Raw genomic sequence first — 23,460 nt, 5'->3', positions numbered from 1 at the left:
TCCCCCTTCCCCCCCCCCTTATTTTTGCCCCCCCTTTTTCTGTTTTTTTGGGGAAACTTCAGTCTACCTTTTTCTGAAAAAAATGCATTCTTTAAGGGGGGAATTTTCTTATCTCCTAAAAAATTTGATTTAAACGGGCCCAATGATAAATGCGCCAATTTTTTTGTCCGGGTCCGTAGACCACCTATTTTCTTTGTAAAGGTTTAAAAATATTAATTTTAAATTTCACTGTTGGTAGAAAGTGTTTAGGATGGGTCTAAGTTGAAAAACCCTTTTAGAGGGAATTTTTTAAATGGGTTATATAGTATAAATAGTTTTTTAAAATTGAAACAATTTTGCCCCGGGGGAAAATGTCTTGTCCTAGACACAAAGAAACAAAGGTTTTTTTTGAAAAAAATATCTTTTATAAAATCAATGGAGCTATTTTTTTCAAGTTTCAATTTTGATACACCCCCTTAATTTTTTAAATATAAAATATAGAACAAATTTATTTCAAGGGAAACTTACTTTTTCCCCAAATGGAAAAAATGTTACCCATTTTTTTCTTGTGTGTCCCCAATCTGAATCTGAGAAGAATTAAAATGGATATAGAATATGTTTTAATCTTATACAGACTTATAAAAAATTTAAAAGCAAACCCAAAAAAGGAAAATACATTTTTTTCTAACCCCCCCTTTTGTTTTTGGAAAAAAAACAAGGCATGAAATTTAAAGGGTGTCTACGGACAAGCCTTTATGCAAATACATTAAATTTAAATTTTTTCTGTTTTCAATAAAAAACCAGCATGGACCTTAGAAATAAATCAAGTTTTTTGAAAAAAATCAAGAGACTCTGAAACCCAAAAAAAAACAAAAAAATTTTTTAAAATTTGTATTTAAAACAGAAAGAATGGGGAAGATAAAAGCAAAATCATTTGACATTTGGTCATTTTCTAGGGGGGGAGTATGGATCTATTTTTTAGCGGGTGGGGGCTTTTCCCATTTTAAATTTTAAACCCTTTTTTTATAACCCACTCAAGAGGGCTTTTTTTCTGGCTCTTCGGGGCCCAAAGAATAATGGTGATTGATTTCAAGATTTAATTCTATTCATCTGCCTATCAATTTTTATTCTGTTAACAGACTGAAATCCCCAAAAAATTGGAAGCATTTTAAAATTTATTTTAAAAAAAAATTTAAAAAGCAATTTTACTAGTGATTACCTTTTTGTCTCCTTGCACTTTTTTCCCCTTTTAAAAATGAGAAACTATTTAAATTTTTTTGTTTTTAGGGGGTTTAATGCCCTTTTCAACAGAATTTTAGTTATGTAACTTTAAAAAGGGTTTAAATTGGGTTCTGTACTGTACAAACATGTTTCCCGCAAGTTATGCCAACTTCCCCACAGCATTAGAGGCAGAGGTCTAGAATTTTTTAAATAAAAGTTTGATTTATGATTTGGGTTCCCAACATTTTTTTCCAGTATTTTTTCCCAAAAATAATATTTTAAAATAGGTGATAAAAATTTAAAAAAAAGAAGCCAAAAGTGATAAAAAGATAGTTAAAAAAATTTTTTCTCCGGGGCATACTTTTCTTTATAATGGAAAAAAAGGGCAATATTAATCCAAAAAAAATTTCGGCCCAGAAAAAGGCATCTTGGGAATTTTTAAAAAAAAAAGCAATTTTGTAAATCATTAGCTGACTCAAAAATAAGTGATTTAAAAAAATTTTTACAGGAAAATTTAATTATTCGTAAAAAAAGGGTTTAAAATTTTACCCGAAAATTTTTTTTTGCAGGGGCTACCCTTAAAAATTAGTACGAGTTATGGGGTCTCCCCCCCAGAATAAAGTCAATAAGTATTTTTAAAAAAAGCTATTTTAAACCCGTCAGCAAAGGGGGTTGTTTTTTTAGTTTTTCCCTTTAAGACACAGTTGTAATTTTTTTTAAGATGGTTGGTTTTTCAGCTAAAGTTTAACAAGTTCTTACTACTTTTTTAAAGTTTCTGGGTTTAATGAAAAATTTTTTAGTTTAAAATCATAGAGTTCTTATGTTAAGCTTTGTGTTTTATTTTTTACCATTTTTTGGATTTTAAGGGTTGGGTAACAGCCCTGTAAATAATTTGCCTCAACAAAGTCTAGTAGAGGGGGTTTCTTCCAAACCCTCCCAAATTTAAAGGGAAGGGTTTTTGGGGGTTTTTTGGGTTTTGTTAAAGGGTTTAAAAAATTTTTACGGTAAAAACAAGGGGCTAAAAGGTTTTACATAACAGGCTGCAAGGTCAGTTTTTAAGCCCATTAAAGCAAAGAAAATTGATCAGAAAAAATTTTTTATCTATCTGTCTTTTTGGGCGAAATTATTGGGCAAATGTCTTGTTTCCCAGCACTTAGCTGAAGGAGGGTTTATTTTTAAAAGCCTATTTCGAAGGAAACTTCCAAGTATCATTATTTTTAGTATTTAGGAAAAATGAAAAAAAATTAGTCCTAATTTATGTAAGCAAATTTGCACCCAACTTGTCACATAATGACATTTTTTTTTAGGGCACCCGTTGTTCAAAACCTTCATTTATTCGAAGGGCACATTCGAAGACTGTCCCAAATTTTTACTTCTTTTTTTTTAAAATTTTTTTGGGATTTACTTGGGCTTGTCATTTTAAACTTTTAAAAAATTCAAAAAGAAAACCCTAAAATAGTTTCTAAAACCATGTAGAAAAAAACTTAGGGGGGTGATGTCTTGTCCGGAGATTTTTGGGGGAAATTTCGGCTTTCATTTTAAAAAAATTTCGAATTTTCTCTGCCCCCCATAGTGGAATCAAAAAAATGAGGGCCATTATTTAAAGAGAAAATGACGGGAATTTTTTGGGAAAAAACATAATTGAGTTTAAAAATGCATTTAAAAAAAATATGTTTAAAAAATGAAAAAAAGAGAAAACAAAAAATTTTTAGAAATTTTGGAAAATTCAAAAGAAGAAAAACTTAAAAAACTTTGTGTAATTTAATTTGTTTTTTTGGGGTTTTCTACATTACTTTTATGTCCATTTATTGGGGGTAACAATTTTGTTGGGTCTCAAAGAGGTTTTGAATAAAAAAAGTTTTTTAAAAATGGTCATGTCTGTTTTATTTTTTTCCCCGAAGGGTTTCTTTTTTTTTGAAAAAAAAATTTTTGTCGAAAATATCAGACAGCGACAAATACCTTTTTTTTGTAGGGAAACCCAAAGGGATATGGTAAATTAACTTTCAAAAAAAAGAGTTTTTTCAAAAATTTTTTTTTTTTAACCCCAAATGAAACAAAAAAATGCATTTGATTGTGACTGAGGCGTTAGTCAAAATCAATTTAACATGAAACAAATGTTTAATTAAAGAGTACACAATAAATGTATGATACTTTGATCCGGACTAAAGAATTTATTTTGAATGGGATATGCTTACTGTAATAAGCTTAGCTTTTAAAATTAAATGCAGTTAACTGAAATGTGAGCTTGAAGTTTAACTGGAATGAAATATTGTCTTTGAGTGGTTTGGCACCAGGTGTTGCTGTTTTACATGTACATTTGAACTTAAAAGATCAGATGTCCTTAAGAGAACACAGAAAGATATCTTGAACATGGCTGAGGGCAAGGTTTGTGCAGTCACAACTTAACATGTTGAAGGTTTGGAACATTTAAAAAAAAAAAAAAGGAATGGAAATATATATATCTATATATAGATATATGTATATATTTATTTTTTTAGGGGGGTGGGGGTGCAGGGGGAACGGAGAGAGGAAAACAAAATTTCACATGCTGATTATAAATATTGATTGAAATTAAAAATGAAAAAAAAAAAAGGTAAAAGGGTGAAGTTGGAGTGGGGGTGGGGTGTTGGGGGCAGAGGATGCATGATCAGTGGTGGGCATGATGGGTGGAGAAGTGAGTGGGGGAATAGTACAACTTGGAAGGTTTGAAAAAAATCTAAAATAAATGAAAAAAAAAAAATTTGGGGGGGGGGGGGGGGGGGGGGGGGGGGGGAGTGGGGTGGATGGGGGAGGGGGAGGGGTGTGACCAAGGCAAGGGGTGACCAGGTGTGGGTGCGCAACTTCACATGTTTATAATAAATGTCACAGAAAAGAATGAAAGAAATTTAATGAAATTCTGCCAAATGGTAAGTTGTTATGTACAAATATGTGGATTTTTAGACAATTCAAGGGCAATAACTCTGAAGTTACAAAAAGAAATCCGTACAAAATTGTCTGTGCACAACCACATTATAGTGCTCTAAATTCTGTTAAAGTTTCATAGTTCTAGGTCAAATATATCAAAGTTATGATGCAGAAATTGCCATATCTATAGATCTATAGTACCCTATATAGTTAACAGTAGAAACTTCTAAGGGGCCAAACCCTGGTGTACTTGGGCAATCTGTTGAAACTTAGGGGGCCCCTAACCCATAGTGGTAACATGTTATGAATTTTGTTTAAAAAAAATTAAAACAAAAAATGCTTTCGTAAACAAAGGCCCATGATGGCCTGAATCGCTCATACCCCCAATGACCCTGTTCAACGATATGACTCGTTTTTTTTTATTATTTGACATAGTGACCCAGTTTTTTAGCACATGTGCTAGATATCATCAAAAAAAAATTTGACCAATTTTTTGAAGATCCATTGAAAAAAAAGGCCTCTAGAGAGGGCACAAGGTTTTTTTATTTTTTGCCTAATGACCTAGTTTTTGAAGGGACGTGACCCCCTTTTAAACTTGACCTAGATATCATCAAGCTGAAAAATTCTACCAATTTTCATGAAGATCTCGTGAAAAATATGGCCTCTAGAGAGGTCACAAGGTTTTTTCCATTTTTAGACCTACTGACCTAGTTTTTGACCGCACATGACCCAGTTATGAACTTGACCTAGATATCATCAAGTGAACATTCTGACCAATTTTCATGAAGATCCATTGAAAATATGGCCTCTAGAGAGGTCACAAGGTTTTTTCTATTTTTAGACCTACTGACCTAGTTTTTGACCCCACGTGACCCAGTTTCGAATTTGACTTAGATATCATCAAGATGAACATTCTGACCAATATTCATGAAGATCTCATGAAAAATATGGCCTCTAGAGAGGTCACAAGGTTTTTCTTTTTTAGATCTACTGACATAGTTTTTAACCCCACATGACCCAGTTTCGAACTTGACCTAGATATCTTCAAGGTAAACATTTTGACCAATTTTCATGAAGATACATTGAAAAATATCGCCTCTAGAGAGGTCACAAGGTTTTCCTATTTTTAGACCTACTGACCTAGTTTTTGACCGCATGTGACCCAGTTTCGAACTTGACCTAGATATCATCAAGGTGAACATTCTGACCAATTTTCATGAAGATCCATTGAAAAATATGGCCTCTAGAGAGGTTACAAGGTTTTTCTATTTTTAGACTACTGACCTAGTTTTGACCCCACGTGACCCAGTTTCGAATTTGACTAGATATCATCAAGATGAACATTCTGACCAATATTCATGAAGAATTCATGAAAAATATGGCCTCTAGAGAGGTCACAAGGTTTTTCTATTTTTAGATCTACTGACCTAGTTTTTAACCCCACATGACCCAGTTTTGAACTGACCTAGATATCTCAAGGTAAACATTTTGACCAATTTTCATGAAGATCCATTGAAAATATCGCCTCTAGAGATGTCACAAGGTTTTTCCTATTTTTAGACCTACTGACTAGTTTTTGACCGCACGTGACCCAGTTTCAAACTTGACCTAGATATCATCAAGGTGAACATTCTGACCAATTTTCATGAAGATCCATTGAGAAATATGGCCTCTAGAGAGGTCACAATGTTTTTCTATTTTAGATCTACTGACCTAGATTTTGACCCCACATGACCCAGTTTCGAACTTGACCTAGATATCATCAAGGTGAACATTCTGACCAATATTCATGAAGATGCATGAGAAATATGGCCTCTAGAGAGGTCACAAGGTTTTTCTATTTTTAGACCTACTGACCTAGTTTTTAACCCACGTGACCCAGTTTCGAACTAGACCTTTTGATATCATCAAGAGAACTTTCTGACCAATTTTCATGAAGATCCATTGGAAATATGGCCTCTAGAGAGGTCACAAGGTTTTTTTTTATTTTTGACCTAATGACCTAGTTTTTGACCTAGGGTGACCCAGTTTCGAACTTGACCTGATATCATCAAGGGAAAATTTGACCAAATTCATGGATCTCATGAAAAATATGGCTCTAGGAGGTCAAAGGTTTTCTATTTTTAGATTATGCCCAGTTTTTAACCCACGTGGCCCCCCTTTCGAACTTGACCTAATAAACATCAAAATGAACATTTTGACCAATTTTCATGAAGATCCTTGAGAAATTGGGGTCTAGAGGGTCACAAGGGTTTTTTTATTTTTAGACCTACTGACCCAGTTTTTGACCCGACGTGACCAGTTTCGAACTTGACCCCGATATTATCAAGGTGAACTTCGACCAATTTTCTGAAGATCTTGTGAAATATATGGCCTTTTGAGGGTCACCAAAGGGTTTTTTTTTTTTAAGGGCCTATGACCTCAATTTTTATGGGACGTGACCCCCGTTTTTGAATTGACCTGAAATTTAAGATGAAAAATTTGACCAACTTTCATAAAGATCCCCGGAAAAAAATTTTGGGGCCCCAAAAGTGGTCCAAAGCAAACGTTTACGGCGCCCCGGCGACGGCCCACGGACACCGCGCGACACAAAACCACCCTTTTCACTTTTTGCAGGTGAGCTAAAAAACGCCCGTCTCCCCAAAGGGAAAGTCCCCTTTTGGCAAGAAGTTAATTTGGGGTCGGAGCGAAAAATCAAAGAGGGCAAATGGTGGTTGGCTGCAATAGGGATCCTCTACTTGGCATGTCCAAATCATCCCCCTAAATTTCAAACTCTTGGCCTTGAGGTTTTCAAGTCATGTTCAGGTCCTGTGGGCCTTGACCTTTTGATCCAAATGACCTCAAAATTTGGGAGGGGGGCATCCTTTTGCAAAGTCCCAAACAAACCTATTAAGGTTTTAACATTGAGGTCAAGTGGTTCCCCAAATTATTTCCCAAAAAAAAGATTTTACATGAACCCGGCCACTGTGACCTTGACCCTTTTTAGACTGACCCCCCAAAATCAATGGGGGTTTATTGCCTGTTCAATCATCCTATGAAGTTTCAAAAATTTGGGGGCAAGTGATTCTCAAGTTATTGATTTGAAATGGTTATCAAAGTTTTAGGGCCCCGTGACCTTGACCCTTTAAAAGGAGTGACCCCCCAAAAAAATTAGGGGGAATTTTCTTGCCCCCGAACAAACATTATGAAGTTTCAAATTTCTGGGTCAAGGGGTTTAAAAGGGATTGATTTGGAAAAGGTTTTCCATGTTCAGGCCCCGTGGGGCCCTTTACCTTTAAAAAGGTTTACCCTAAAATCGTTAAGGGGGGTCTATTGCATGACCAATATCCAATGAAGTTTCATCATTCTGGGTCAAGTGGTTCCCAAAATTTTCTACCGGGAAAAGGTTTTTTTAATGTTCAGGCCCGTACCTTGACCCTTTTCCCAGAGTGACCAAAAAATTTTTAGGGGTTTTCTAAATCTGCATGGCAAGGTCCCATTAAGTTTCAAATTCCCGGGTAAGTGGTTTTCAAATTAAATGGGCCGGGGAAAAAAGGGGTTTTTAAAAGTTCAGGCCCTGTGACCCTTGACCTTTAATGGAGTTTACCCCAAAAACAATAGGGGGGGATCTACTTTGCTGTACAATCATCCCAAGAAATTTCAACTTTTGGGTTAAGGGTTTTTAGTTATTGATCCCGGAAAAAAAATTTTTCCCAAAAATTAGGCCCCTGGACCTTGGGCCTTTGGGTGGGTGACCCCAAAAACCCGTAGGGGTTTATCAAATCTTCTTATAAATCCCTCCCATGAAGTTTAAAAATTTGGGTCAAGTGGTTCTCTAGGGAATTTATCGGAAATGGTTTTCAATGTTCAGGCCCCTTGACCCGACCTTTGACGGAGGTGACCCCCAAAAACAATATGGGTCATCTTTCTCTTCATGAAACCCTCATCCCATGAAGTTTCAAAAATTTTGGGGTCCAAAATGGTTCTCTAGTTAATTTATCGGAAAAAGATTTTCAAAGTTCAGGCCCCGTACCTTGACCTTTTTACGGAAGTGACCCCCAAAAACAAAAGGGGTCTTTTACTTTTCCCTGGCCCAAACCCCCTATGAAGTTTCAACATTCTGGGTTTAAGTTTGGGTTTTCAGTTATTGAAGGAAAAGGTTTTTTAAAGTTCAGGGCCCCCGTGACCCCGGGCCTTTGAAGGAGTGACCCCAAAATTTAATAGGGGTGTCACTACAGCGCCCCCCCAACCCATGAGTTTAAAGGTTTTGGTCAAAAAGGGTTTTCCAGTTAAATTTCTCGGAAAAGAATTGTGAAAGTACGGACGGAGGGAAAAGGGGAAAAAACAATATGTCTCCCGGGGGAGACATAAAAGGAATTTTTTTTTTTTTTTTTTTCGGGGGGGGGGGGGGGGGGGGGGGGTGGGGGGGGGGGTAGGGGGGGGGTTGGCCCTGTCCCAAAGGGAAGGCGGGGGGACCCGGGTGGGTACAAAAACTTACCTGTTTTACAATAAAAGTTTAGGAAAAGAAAGAAGCCCATTTAAATGAAATTCTACAAATGGTTTTTTTATGTACAAATTGTGGGATTTTTATACAAAAAACGGGAAAAACTCTTAATTTACAAAAAAATCCAAAGAAATTTTTTGTGTACACAACCACATTAAAAGGTTTATCTAAATTTTGTTTAAGTTTTATAGTTTTAGGTCCAAAAAAAAACAAAAATTTAAAGAAGCAGAAATTGCCATATTTATAGGTTTCCCCATTTTTAGTTAACGCTTGAAAAATTCTTAAAAACCATAACCTTGGGGTTACCCTTTTGGGCCCAAATTTGGGGGAAAACTTGACGGGCCCCCAAGAATCATTGTGGTGAACTTTTATATGAAGTTTTAAATAAAATTCCCAACCCTTTCCCAATAAGACTCCGGGGCCCGGAAAAAACGGAAAGGAAAAAAACGGACCCAAAGGGCCAAAAAATTATCCTCCGACTTTTCCGGGGCCGGGGGATAATTAAAAACTAGAGGGTAAAGGACCCCGGATCCCCCCTGAGTAATATGGCTACATGTTTTTAAATGTCAAAAATGATGATAAAAAATTAAGAAAAATCAAAAGGTCACCCTTCATAGTTTAATGAAAAATTAGTTTTTCGTTTGGGGGGCCCAAAAATGGTTGTCATTAAAAATTTTAAGGGCTGTATCTAAAAAAGGGGGCCATGAAAGGGCCCCGTATCGCCCAACCCGACCTATTTTACCTTTAAAAAATCATCAAAAATAGTTTCATTAAGATATGGTGTAAATGTGGCCCCCCAAAAATGTTTCCCAACTTTTCCTTTTATTTGACCTAGGACCCAGTTTTTGGGCCCAAATGACTCGTTCGAAAATTGACCTAAAGATCATCAAGTCCCAAAATTTTGACTTAAAATTTCATGAAAAATAAGGGCATTTTAAGTGGCTCTAGAGGTTAACAAACTTTTCCTTTTTAATTTGGGCCGGTGAACCCCGTTTTTTACCCCACAGACCTAAGATAACCAAGATTAACATTCTGACAAAATTTTATGAAGATACAGTCATAAATGGGGCCCCCAGGATGTTAACAAACTTTTCCTTTGATTTGACCCCAAGACCTAGTAAATTTTATCCCCCCTGCCCAGATTTAAACAAGGGAAAAAAGATCCCTAAGATTTAAAAATTTTAACCCAAATTTTTATTAAGATAAAGGTCAAAAAGTTTAAAATCTAGAGTGTTAAATGCTTTCCCTTTGGGTTTTTAGCTAGTTTTTGGTGACTAGTTTTTGGGGCCCTACATGAACCCAAAATTTTTAAAAAAAAAAATTTGTGGTGGTGGGGGGGGGAAAGGGGGGGGATATCAAGTGACAAAAAAAATTTTTTAATTTTTTTTTTTTCAAAAATCAGACAGTAAAAACCCCCAGCTTGTAAAAAAATTTAGTAGAGGAAAAAGGGGTTGTGACAGCTGCACTAACCCTTTTTCCCCCTCAGATAAATTTGGGAAAGCTAGGGGGGTTTTTTGAGGCTTTTTGTACCAAAACTGTATATTTTTAAAATTTTTCAGGGATTTTCACTTCGTATATTCCCGAGCAAAAAATTTTCTTTTCTGCCATACCCGAAATCATTTAAATACATCCCTTTTTATCTTTATAAATATTATTAAGAGTTTAAACAAGACCCATCATTGGTGATGGGAATACCCCCCCAAAAGGCAGCTTATGTAGGGAAAAATGGTATTTAAAAATGATACATTTTCATTTTAAAATTGTTTCAGGGAAAAATTTATAAAAATTTCAATTTAAAAAAATTGTTTCAAAACTGTATAAGACCTCCAAAAAATTTTTTGCTTACCTTAAAAAGAGGGCCTTGGGTGGCCCTTTCGTCACCCGGGGTACACTTTCTCTTTAAAGATAAAAATCAAGTTTTGACATAGAAATAGACATACACATTTTAAACCCCTTTTTCCAAAATCGAATTTTTCACGGAACTATTGGGTTTCCCAAAAGAAAAAATATTGACCCCTGGGGCTATCGATTACCGATGAAAGTTTTTTTTTAACAAAATAAGGGGGTATTTGAACAGAAAAATTTTATCCCCCTATCTCATTTAATTTAAACGCTTTTTTTTTTCTTTTCCTAAAAAAAAAGAATTCCGGGAAAATTTTTTTCTAACGCAAAAAAAAAGGGATTCGTCATAATATTTGCGAAAATTTATGTGGTTACTATTTAAAATTTTTTAAGTACTTTGCAAAAATAGGGCCAAAGGGGTTTTTTCCTACATGTGCACAACACTAATATGGAAAATTACTGTGGAAAAAAATACCCGCAAACTGGCGGGGGGTTTGCAGGACTTTTTCCCGTTCTAAAAAAAACCCAACCCTTTTAAAAATTTTTAGTATTTTTAAATGGTTTGGTCATTTAAGGTCCGCGGGGATTAAAGCGGGTTTCCCCTAAACAACAATTTGTGTTACGATTTGGCCCGGGAATTTATGGCCCCTTTCATAACGGGAAGGGTTTAAACAAAAAAAAAAGGACCCCGGGGTTTTTGCACCAAAAATACTTAGTCGGTTACGAGCCTTATGTCAGCGATCTTTTTGCACTTTCAGAAAAATTTTTCGTCCGTTATTTATGTAGTGTTATTCGGTTTTTAGGTTTTGTTTTTTATAAAAACTTACCGATTCCAATTCGGAAGTGGGGTCTATTAATTATAATCAAAACTTTCAAACATCAAAAGAAATTGTTTTTGAATTTCAAAGTGAAAGTAATCCCAAAAAAGAATTTTACGCCAAAAAAAAATTTTTTCCCTTCAGGGTTTCGAAATCTGCCAAATTTTTGGGTTTGCCCATTTGGGGTACTAAAATTTTAATTGGAAACCCGAAAAATTTAAGTTTATTTGGGGAAAGGCCATTTTTGGTTTTATTTACTATGTGCTTTATACTACCGTGGAGGGGAAAAATTAAATTTTTAGGGTTTTATAAATTTTTGGGCCCTTCGCACAAAGTTTTAAATTTTGTTCTCTTAAAGGTGGATAATCAGATTTGGCCATGTAACGGATTGTTCGAAACTTTAGCATCTGGTCATTTACACTCATTTATGTTCACTTAACACTTAATACAAATTAGATTTTCACTGGAGGTATTTTTAAAATTTCATTTTCCTATCCTGGTTGCCCAACCAAGATAGAGTTATTTTATCATAAGTATAAATTTGATAAACATACTTTGCCTAAGGAAATGTATAAATATTAGACATATTGTAATATATTTGTAAAATATTTGCATCAAAAATTATGTATTTAGATGGAATTCATTAGAAACGCAAGTTTGAAAAATTGTTATTACCTCCCTTTGCCTATCTTGGTTGCGCAACCAAGATAGATTGGAAATAAATGAATTCAGAAGCTACACACAGCTTTAAAACTTGCATTTTGGTTCAGATTGTTCAATAGTTGATATGACTATCAAATGCAAATGTAAAACTAGACATTGTATCGAAATAAAAAGAAATACCCAGCTTTTTATATACTTTCATATTAAAGGGGAGTAATTACAAAATTTTATAAAAATATAAAATATACATTTCAAATAGGAATCTAACTCTATGTAATCGGTCTTTTTGTTCCTTAAATAATTCTCTACCATAATATACAACAAGAGGGCCAAGATGGCCCTAGGTCGCTCACCTAAGAAACACTCCATAACAGTGTAAAACATGTTTGACCTAGTGATTTCATGGAAACAAATATTCTGACCAATTTTCATTAAGATTGGACCAAAAAATTGGTCTCTTGTGATAAAACAAGCATTTTCTTAGACATGACCTAGGTTTTGACCCTAGATGACCCATGTTCAAACTCGACCTAGATTTTATCAAGGCAATCATTCTGACCAAAATTCATGAAGATCAACTGAAAAATACAGCCTCTATCACATACAGAAGTTTTTTCTTTGATTTGACCAAGTGACCTAGTTTTTGACCTCAGATGACCCATATTCAAATTCGACCTAGATTTCATTAAGGCAATCAACCTGACCAAATTTCATAAAAATCAATTAAAAAAAACAGTCTCTATCGCATACACAAGATTTTTCTTTAATTTGACTAGTGACCTAGTTTTTGACCTCAGATAACCCATATTCAAAATTGACCTAGATTTCATCAAGGCAATCATTCTGACCAAATTTCATGAAGATCAATTGAAAAATACATCCTCTATTGCATACACAATGTTTTTCTTCGATTTGACCTAGTGACCTAGTTTTTTACCCCAGATGACCCATTTTCGAACTCGGCCTAGATTTCATCAAGGTAATCATTCTGGCTAAATTTCATGAAGATCAGTTGAAAAATACAGCCTCTATTGCATACACAAGGTTTTTCTTTGATTTGACCTAGTGACCTAGTTTTTGACCCCAGATGACCCATTTTCGAACTTGGTCTAAATTTCATCAAGGTAATCATTCTGACCAAGATTCATGAAGATCAATTGAAAAATACCGCCTCTATCGCATACACAAGGTTTTTCTTTGATTTGACCTAGTGACCTAGTTTTTGACCCGAGATGATCCATTTTCGAACTCGGCCTAAATTTTATCAAGGCAATCATTCTGACCAAAATTCATGAAGATCAATTGAAAAATACAGCCTCTATCGCATACACAAAGTTTTTCTTTGATTTGACCTAGTGACCTAGTTTTTGACCCAAGATGACCCATTTTCGAATTCGGCCTAGATTTCATAAAGGTTATCATTCTGACCAATATTAATGAAGAAGAATTGAAAAATACAGCCTCTATCGCATACACAAGGTTTTTCTTTGATTTGACCTAGTGACCTAGTTTTTGACCCGAGATGACCCATTTTCGAACTCCGCTTAGATTTCATCAAGGTTATCATTCTGCCCAATATTCATGAAGATTAATTGAAAAATACCGCCTCTATCGCATACACAAGGTTTTTCTTTGATTTGACCTAGTGACCTAGTTTTTGACCCGAGATGAACTATTTTCGAACTCGGCCTAGATTTCATCAAAGTTATCATTCTGACCAATATTCATGAAGATTAAATGAAAAATACAGCCTCTATCGCATACACAAGGTTTTTCTTTGATTTGACCTAGTGACCTAGTTTTTGACCCGAGATGACCCATTTTCGAACTCGGCCTAGATTTCATCAAGGTTATCATTCTGACCAATATTCATGAAGATTAATTGAAAAATACAGCCTCTATCGCATACACAAGCTAAATGTTGACAGACGACGGACGACAGACGACGGACGACAGACGCCGGACATCGAGCGATCAGAAAAACTCACCTGAGCATTGCTCAGGTGAGCTAAAAAGTAAAAAATGTCATTAAATGTTGATTAAATGTGATTGACCACCTTTAAATAGCAAATATCATTACTCTTTTTTCTCATTTTAAAAGATAAAACTGCATGTTATTAAACTGAGAAATAATATCAGGAGTACTAGATCCTGATAGTTATTGCAACATGGCAATAAAAAAGGGAATGCAAATCAATTTTTGTAAACTTGCAAATTCCTTAGAACTTACTAACTTAGAGCTGTATGAATTGTAATTTATCTCAAAATTATTTAAAGTTGATCCTTTCTGATTCTAAACATCTGCCTGGTTTAATAAACAGACTAGAACCGCGTATATAACGTCTCTCAGTTTCTTGACACTGTGTCTTGACTTATCCGAATTTATGTTTGTCCAAAATTCTGTATACTTTCTGATATTTTGCAAAATCATGGTCGATTTTTTTGCATGTTAGGCAAGTATTTATATTGAAAAGCATAAACAATCAGTGTAAGCACTAAACTGCCTCAAAATCAAATATCTCTCGATAAATATTGAGGTCAGCGAAACCGAAAGTACATTTTGGCAGGTGGCGCTAAAATGACGTAATTTTAAGACTGGTTTGCATATTGTATTAAACAATATCGATCAGCGTCTTTGATGTTACTGGATCAGTCTAAAATCAATCTTACACATGTTTTTGTGAACATTTGCCTGCGGGTACGATGAAACGGTTAATTGTTTGCAGATTGTGACAGTAGGTGTTAAGATAATTAAAGCCTCGGGCATGTATCTCTTGATAAACAAGGGGATTATAGACAACTATCAAAATTATATTTGAAGACTAAATTATTGATTTCCGGGCTACTCGATACGGAGTTTCAAGGTAGCCCGCCCGGCACGCTCTGAAAAAATTTAGTAGCCCGACAGAACTTTCTGGTAGCCCCCGGGCTCCGGACATGGGATTTCTGAAACCCTGTTCCCTTACTTTAACACTTTATATCTTCGAAACTCAAAGAGAAACTACAATGAATTTTGTATCATCGGAAAGAGAATTTAAATTGCTATAAACTTTATATAACAAAAATAATGTCAAACTTACAGAAAATATTAAAATAATGATATTTTTAACATAGGTGTGTGTAATCACAAATTAATGCCAACACCTCTGTTCAGATAAGACAGTCATGCTTATCAGCCATATACCGATTATTGATTATCACTTATCAGTGTTATGTAAAGGAGGTTACTTTGGCTTCTGCTCTGTGTGGTAAAGGGTTAAATATCATCAGGATATATATTTTCTTGTAACAGTTCCTTTTGACCTATGGGTAAAGTACTAGTCAAGGCCAATCTCCATACCAAGTTTGAGGGTCCTAGGCTCAAATTCTGCATTTTTGTACTAGCATGACTATTCCTTACCCTGGAAGACTTAACATTTAAAACCAATCTCATTAGAAGCTGCTAATGTATATTCATTTACATAAAAAATAAAGGGAGGTACTTTGTCATAAATTCAGTCAATATGTATCTAAACTGATTTGTCCAAGTCCATGTGATGGCATAAATAAAATTTCAGATCAGTATCTTCATTAGTTACGGAGATATACCCTTTTTAATTTGAAACAAAGGCAGGTAATTTGACATAAAATCAGTCCATAGATTTCTACCCTGATTGTCTCAGTCCAACTAATGACAATAATGACATTTCAAATGAGTCCTATAAGTACTTACTGATATAAATCCATTTTGATTAAAATCAAGGGAGGTAATCAGATATAAAATAACTCCAGAACCTATGACTGAATCTGACAGATTCATCATGGAATCCAAGATTTATTGTTGATGAAGATATTTTGCAAATCTGTTTCAAATCAAACCATAAATGAAGTCTCTATATGGCTGCAAAAGCCAAAATAGCAAATTTGGACCCTGCAAGGGGCCGTAACTCTGAAACCCATGATGGGATCTGGCCAGTTTTCAAAGGGAACCGAGATATTATGCCAATACAAGTTGTGTGCAAGTTTGATTAAAGTTGACTGCAAACGGTTGTATCTATCGTGTTCACAAGCCGAAAATAGCAAATTTTGGCCCTTTAAGGGACCATAACTCTTGAACCCATGATGGGATCGGGCCAGTTTTCGACAGAAACCAAGATATAATGCCAACACAAGTTGTGTACAACTTTTATTAAAGTTGATTGCAAAATGTGGTCTCTATCATGTTCACAAGCCAAAAATGGCAAATTTTGGCCCTTTAATGGGCCATAACTCGGGAACCCATAATTGGATCTGGCCAGTTTTCGAAAGGAACCGAGATATTATGCCAATACAACTTGTGTGCAAGTTTGATTAAGGTTGATTGTAAAATGTGGTCTCTATCGTGTTCACAAGCCAAAAATAGTAAATTTTGGCTTTTTAAGGGACCATAACTCTGGAACCCATGAAGGGATCTGGCCAGTTTTCAAAAGTAAACCGAGATATTACGCCAATACAAGTTGTGTGCAAGTTTGATTAAAATTGATTTCAAACTGTGGTCTCTATCGTGTTCACAAGAAATTGTGAACGGACGACGGAGGGACTACGGACGAAAGGCGATCACAAAAGCTCATCTTGTCACTACGTGACAGGTGAGCTAAAAAGAAGAAAGTGGGTCAGTAGGTCAAAATCAAGGTCACTGAAAGTCAGTTTTGAGATCTGTGTTCAAAACTGTTTCAGTGGTCCAAATTTTATTGCAATATCTTAAACAAGAGGGCCATGCTGACCTATATCGCTCATCTGTTAAACTTGGCCTTGAAATTATCAAGATAAACATTCTGACCTACTTTCATGAAGATAGGGTCATAAATTTGGCCTTCACAGTGTTAAGCTTTTCTTTTGATTTGAGCATGTGACCTAGTTTTTGACCCCACATGAATCCAATTTCGAAGTTGGCCCAGGAATCATCAAGATAAACATTCTGATCAAGTTTCATGTAGATAGGGTAAAAAATGTGGCCTCAATAGTGGTAACAAGCTTTCCCTTTGATTTGACCAAATTACCTAGTTTTTGACCCATATGACCCAGTTTTAGTTCAAGATTTATTAACATTCTGACCAAGTTTCATGAAATTATGGTCATAAATGTGGCCTCTGGGTTGTTAACTAGCTTTTCCATTTGATTTGACCTGGTGACATAGTTTTTGACCCCACATGACCCAGTTTCAAACTTGGACTACAGATCATCAAGATAAACATTCTGTGCAAGTTTGTACCAAATCAAAGCATAAATGAAACCCCTATATGGCTGAAAGAGCCAACATAGAATTTTTTCCCCTTTCAGGGGAAGTAACTCTAGAACCCATGAAGCCAATTTTCCGAAAGGAACTGAGATCTTATTGTGACTTAAGTTGTGTGTAAGTGTGGTTAAAATAGAAAGTACAATGTCACTTCTATCATATTCACAAGGAAAAAATCAACGAATTTTGGATCTTTCAGGGGTAAATCAGGGGCCGTAACTCTGGAACCTATGAATGGATCTGACGGCTTCATCATGGAATCCAAGATCTATTGTTGTTAAAGATATTTTGCAAGTTTGTAGCAAATCAAACCATAAATGAAGTCTCTATATGGCCGCAAAGGCCAAAATAGCAACTTTCGGCCCTTTAAAGGGAATTCCTATAGTTTTTTATGCGCATCTTTCTGTGCAGCTGACACTTTCTATGGAAAACTGAACTGAAGTCAACATTTGTTGAAACATGTTACAGACAATCTTAAATATGAGGAATCTTGAATTAAATAACATTTTTGATCAGTTTTTTTCAGTAATCAAATGTTGATACTGGTTTATGTTGTATTGACAAGTATCATGCCTGACAGGTATCTTGCTATTTTTGTGGTTGTTTTTTCACATCGCATTTTAGTACAAGGACAGTGTTGCTCATATAATGTAAGATCATTGACTTAGTACTGATAAGACAATATCACCTTTCAGATTATTTAGTATTCAATTTTAGAAAGAATTAAGAATTTTTAAAACATTTTTTTAACTTATAGCACACATACATGTAATCAATTTGGCCATTTTCCGTCCGAACAGGTGTTGTATTCTAGCAGTGTTAACATAAAATTTAGCCTGGTGACCCATACATTTTTAGCCAATTTTATGCTCACAATACAATTATCTATACACAAGAAAAATAGGAAAAAATTCTATGGAGTTTCTTCAGAATTTAAAAAAAACATTCTTCACTATGGGTACTTTTCATTGAAAAAAGTTCACAAAAGTGAATATGAAACAAGATTTTTTTTCTTTTGTACCAATTATTAAAAGAATAGAGTATTACAAATATGACTATGATATCAAATAAGTATATAATAAAATCTGTAAAAAGAAAAAAAACCTTATTGTGCTGTCTTGATGTATATTCTGGTTTGTATTTATAAACAAGAGCTGTCTCCATAGGATGACACATGCCCCCAATGGCACTTTGAATGAATAGTTATGGCCGATGTTAGAGTTTAGGACCTTTGACCTACGGACCTGGGTCTTGCGCGCGACACATCGTCTTACTGTGCCACACATTCATGCGTAGTATTTTAAAATCCATGCATGAATGACAAAGATATGGACCGGACATGCCCATCATTGCACTATCATGAAATATGACCTTTAACGTCTAAGTGTGACATTGACTTTTGAGCTACGGACTTGGGTCTTGCGCGCGACATGTCGACTTACTGTGGTACACATTCATGCCCAATAATTTTAAAATCCATGCATGAATGACAAAGATATGGACCGGACACGCCCATCAATGCACTATCATGAAATATGACCTTTAACGTCTAAGTGTGACCTTGACCTTTGAGCTACAGACCTGGGTCTTGCGCGCGACACGTCATCTTACTGTGCCACACATTTACGCTTAGTTACTTGAAAATCCATCCATGGATGACAAAGATACGGACTGGACACGCCCATCAATGCACTATCATGAAATATGACATTTAACGTCTAAGTGTGACCTTGACCTTTGAGCTACAGACCTGGGTCTTGCGCGCGACACATCGTCTTACTGTGCCACACATTTATGCATAGTTACTTGAAAATCCATCCATGGATGACAAAGATATGGACCGGACACGCCCATCAATGCACTATCATGAAAAATGACCTTTAACGTCTAAGTGTGTCCTTGACCTTTGAGCTACGGACCTGGGACTTGCGCGCGACACATCGTCTTACTGTTGTACACATTCATGCCAAGTTATTTGAAAATCCATCCATGGATGACAAAGATATGGACCGGACACGAAAATTGCGTACAGACCGACTGACCGTTTAAAAACTATATATATATGCCTCCCTTCGGGGGCATAAAAAGCAGAAAATTATGAAAATGTTGAAAAATCGCTGACAGTTTCAGCAACAGTGGGTGTGTTCAAAACATTTTTCACAAAAACAAGCCTATTGACCTATTGTTTTTATTTGTTCATTGTTTTCAGCACAAATTTTCATATCATATATGTGAATTAAAAAAAAAATCTATGAAAGGAAAAAACTATAGGAAGTCTCTTTAAGGGACCATAACTCTGGAACCAATGTTGGGAAGGTCAGTGTTCCGACTTTAGGAACCGAGATATTATGCCAATACAAGTTGTGTGCAAGTTTGATTAAAGTTGACTGCAAACGGCTGTATCTATCGTGTTCACAAGCCAAAATAGCAAATGTTGGCCCTTTAAGGAGCCATAACTCAGGAACCCATGGCGAGATCTGGCCTGTTTTTGAAAGGAACTGAGATATTATGCCAATATAAGTTGTGTGCAAGTTTAATTAAAATTGACTGCGTGACCCTGACCTTTGACCTACTGACCTCAAAGTCAAACTTGACCTGTATTTCATGATGTTACACCTGTGTACTAAAATTTATGATCCGAGGCAAAAGCATTCTGAAGTTATCATCTGGAAACCATTTAACTGTTCAGGGTCATTGTGACATTGACTTCTGACCTAAAAGTCGAACCTGACCTGTATTTCATGATGTTACAACTTTGTACCATAACTTATGATCCCAGGCCAAAGCATTCTCAAGTTATCATCTGGAAACCATTTACATGTTCAGGGTCATTCTGACCTTGACCTTTGACCTACTGACCTCAAAGTCGAACTTGACCTGTATTTCATGATGTTACACCTGTGTACCAGAATTCAAACTTGACCTGTATTTCATGATGTTACAACTTTGTACCACAATTTATGATCCCAGGCCAAAGCTTTCTGAAGTTATCATCCGAAAACCGTTTAATTGTTCAGGGTCATAGTTGAACTTGACCTGTATTTTCTGATGTTACACCTGTGTACCAAAAGTTATTTGAATCTCTCAAGCCTTTCACGAGGTATTGTCCGAAAACAATGAAAACCAACAGACTGACATACCGACCGACAGACCTACCAACAAGCTAACTTCCTTTTGTGGGTGCATAATAACGACAGTCATTTGATTATAGGGACATGCTGAACATCCAAATATTAGAAGTTTACTGTTACTGAAATGGTCTGGCTGAGTGTCATCTCAAACAAAACCTCAGATGCACAACTTCATATTTGCTGAATAATACTCCAGTAATGATTTCATAACCTAAGGTCAAATACTTTTTGAGATACATATTTATTTATTTATTTGGGTTTAAGGCGCACCAACACAGTATAGGTTATATGGCGCCAAACAGGACTACAAATTTTGGTTTCACATCTCATTTACACTGAAATAAAAACTTGAGGTATGGAATTTTGAGATACATGCTACACAAACTTAGGCCATATTTATGCATAATTTTTACTAAGTCAAGCGTCTTAAAACTTTTCTACTCCCAACTGAAACGCCAGGAGCACAACTTCACATGCTGAATAACAATCCTGTGAGTTTTTTTGACTCTAGATCAAATACTTTTTGAGATAAGCACAACACAAAATTCAGACAGAGCGACAGGCATACATACAGGGGGTGGGAAGCACAAAATCTCCACCTTGAATTGTGTTAATAGAATTACCTGTAGTCAGCTAGCTTGTATTTGCCAAATCCTGGGGCAGGGGAAGGGGGCGGGGTACCAACACTGTTACCTCCAGATAACTGTCGCAACCTGTAAAATAGTTATTTTTTTTACAAAATTTACAATTTAACAATAAACTTTTAATCATCACCATACTCGTAAATGTTTATTTCAGACTGAAATAATATGTAGTATATATTGCTGCAAAACACTCATGTTCTGTTTCCTCACATAAAAGGATTTAAGCTAGAAATGTGTTCATAGGACAAGGACAATCTGATTAAAATCATCTCCAATTAAAACTACACACATTGGATCCGAGGACAGGCTACTGAGACACTCCTTCATCAATCAGAGCCTTGCTTTCAAGATTCTGAAAGTGAAAGTAGAAGTTTAGAAAAATCTATATTCAACTTGAGATTCCAGTTTTCAATAATGTGATTATCACGTACGGGTTTATAATTCTAAAAAGTAAGCTTATACAAGAGGGTCATGATGACCCTATATCGCTCACCTGTTAAACATGGCCTTTGAATCATCAAGATAAACATTCTGACCAAGTTTCATGAAGATAGGGTCATAAATATGGCCCACAGTGTTAAAAAGCTTTCCCTTTGATCTGAGCAGCATATAACCCAGTTTCAAACTTGGCCTAGAGACCATCAAGATAAACAGTCTGTGTAAGTTTGTATCAAAGTATAAATGAGACCTCTATATGGCTGAAAGGTCCAAAATAGAAAACTTTTGAAGCATTAACTCTAGAACCCATGATGGAATCTTGCCGGTTTTCAAAAGGAACCCAGATCTTATTGTGACTTAAGTTGTGTATAAGTGTGGTTAAAATGGAATGTAAAAGTCTTTTCTATAGTGTTCAAAAGGTAAAAAATAACAAATTTTGGCTCTTTAATGGGTCAATCTGGGGCCGTAACTCCAGAACCTATGATTGCAAGGCTTTTCATCAAGAAATTGGGAAAAGGTCCTGGCCTTTCAAATTGGGAAATTTATGCATGATAATTGTCAATTCTGGGAATAAAAGCTTTTCATTGAAAGATTGGTACTAGTGTATAAATTTGCATAGTAATAAGTATTTTCAACTGAAATTTAATTTTTACAGCACATTATTTTTCAGACTTCAAAATTCACCATTCAAAATATTTAAAAACATTCAAAGGGGTATGTTGTCAGCCTATGTCAAATTGAGCATAATTATATTCCTGGCTTTAGGTTTGTGAAATTTTCACTGTAGCCACTAAAATGTACTGTAATGATTTAGTTTTAAAAGCTGTTTCTTCGGTGGTATTATTACCAGTACCCTTGATTTTACATTTTTTTACCCAACAGTCAAACAATGACCTCTGATTTTCTTTTGATACTGTCACACGTTTGATAGATTTACTGTAGTATTTCCCGTTATGGCATACAGACACTATATAGGAAAATGGTGAAAAAAAAATGATAGTCGCATAATGGCTGATACAACTAGTCCTCAGCTGTTTTGCTGTGTAGAGCTATTTTCCTTATTTTCTTTTCAATGTTTTTGCTAAAATCACATGACAAATCTATGCTTGACATATAGGTAGCATTTTCATAATGAAATAACAACATGACAGAATTTTTCATGGAAACTTAGATCATACACCACCACTACAATTTGGGGTCTCATTTTTTAGCTGATTTTGCAGTTTGACTGAAAATATTTTTCTTGCATCAAACATGACCCCCACTTTTCTTTTAATTTTTATTCAGCACTGACAATATTCTTCAAGAAAATGTAAGTTACAGATATTCAAAATGGGTCCTGGTGCGTGCTCCGGCCATTGGAAATATGTCAATTTTATATACAATAAAGAACAGATAGTTAGTGTGTCGTAACCTATTAGGTGACATTGGTAAAAACTTAAATCTGGTCAGATGAGGGTGGAAATGGGCTACTTTGATTAGAATTTGATAGAAAATGACAAATGTATTGCAATTTTGTTGTAAATGAGGATAAAACCCAAAAATATCACATTTTCACTGTTTTGGGTGTTTTGTTTTTTTATCAAAAAACTGCATATTTACTAAGCCTAAAGATTGCTAATTTCTGGCAATCAGAGGTAAAAATGAACATATTTAACAGTTTAAATGTGTAATTTGTATGCAGATCAGAGTAGAAAATGACAAAACAGGGCAAAACAAGGCTACAGTTAGGGTAACTGCTTGAAAATTATGTCGCGACAGCTATTTTTGGCAAAATCTGACACATTGTCTTATGTTCTCTGAAAATGCCATAATACCTTAGAAACTGTGGATATCAAGCTAAAACCTTGTATTTTTCATGCATTTAAGTTGCTTGTACATTTCAAATGAAACTGGCACAATGTCAGAGAAAAAAGTTTGTCTTATGTGACATTTTGGCAAAAATAATCAACCGGAAGTAAACACCGAAAGACAAATTAAATTTATCTCCCCTGAAACATGGACTAAAATCCAGGCCACAGAACATAACGGATAAGACTGGTAATGCGTTACTCACGGTACTGTACGTCGATAGGCTATAGTG

General features: G+C 35.4%; 1 protein-coding gene across 1 annotated transcript in view; it reads right to left on the bottom strand.

The window, feature by feature from the left end:
- LOC123526815 (GRB10-interacting GYF protein 2-like) overlaps window positions 1-23,460 on the bottom strand; it is a 268,736-nt gene that overhangs the window by 198,975 nt on the left and 46,301 nt on the right. The window contains 2 exon segments of the mRNA XM_053522603.1: window positions 20,321-20,414; window positions 20,919-21,008. Coding sequence (XP_053378578.1) covers window positions 20,321-20,414; window positions 20,919-21,008 — 184 coding nt within the window.

This window comes from Mercenaria mercenaria, chromosome 14, assembly GCF_021730395.1.
Source record: "Mercenaria mercenaria strain notata chromosome 14, MADL_Memer_1, whole genome shotgun sequence".
In the NCBI taxonomy this organism is placed as follows: Eukaryota; Metazoa; Mollusca; class Bivalvia; order Venerida; family Veneridae; genus Mercenaria; species Mercenaria mercenaria.
The sequence above is the reverse complement of the archived record's forward strand: the minus strand, read 5'-3'. Positions and strand labels throughout refer to the sequence as shown.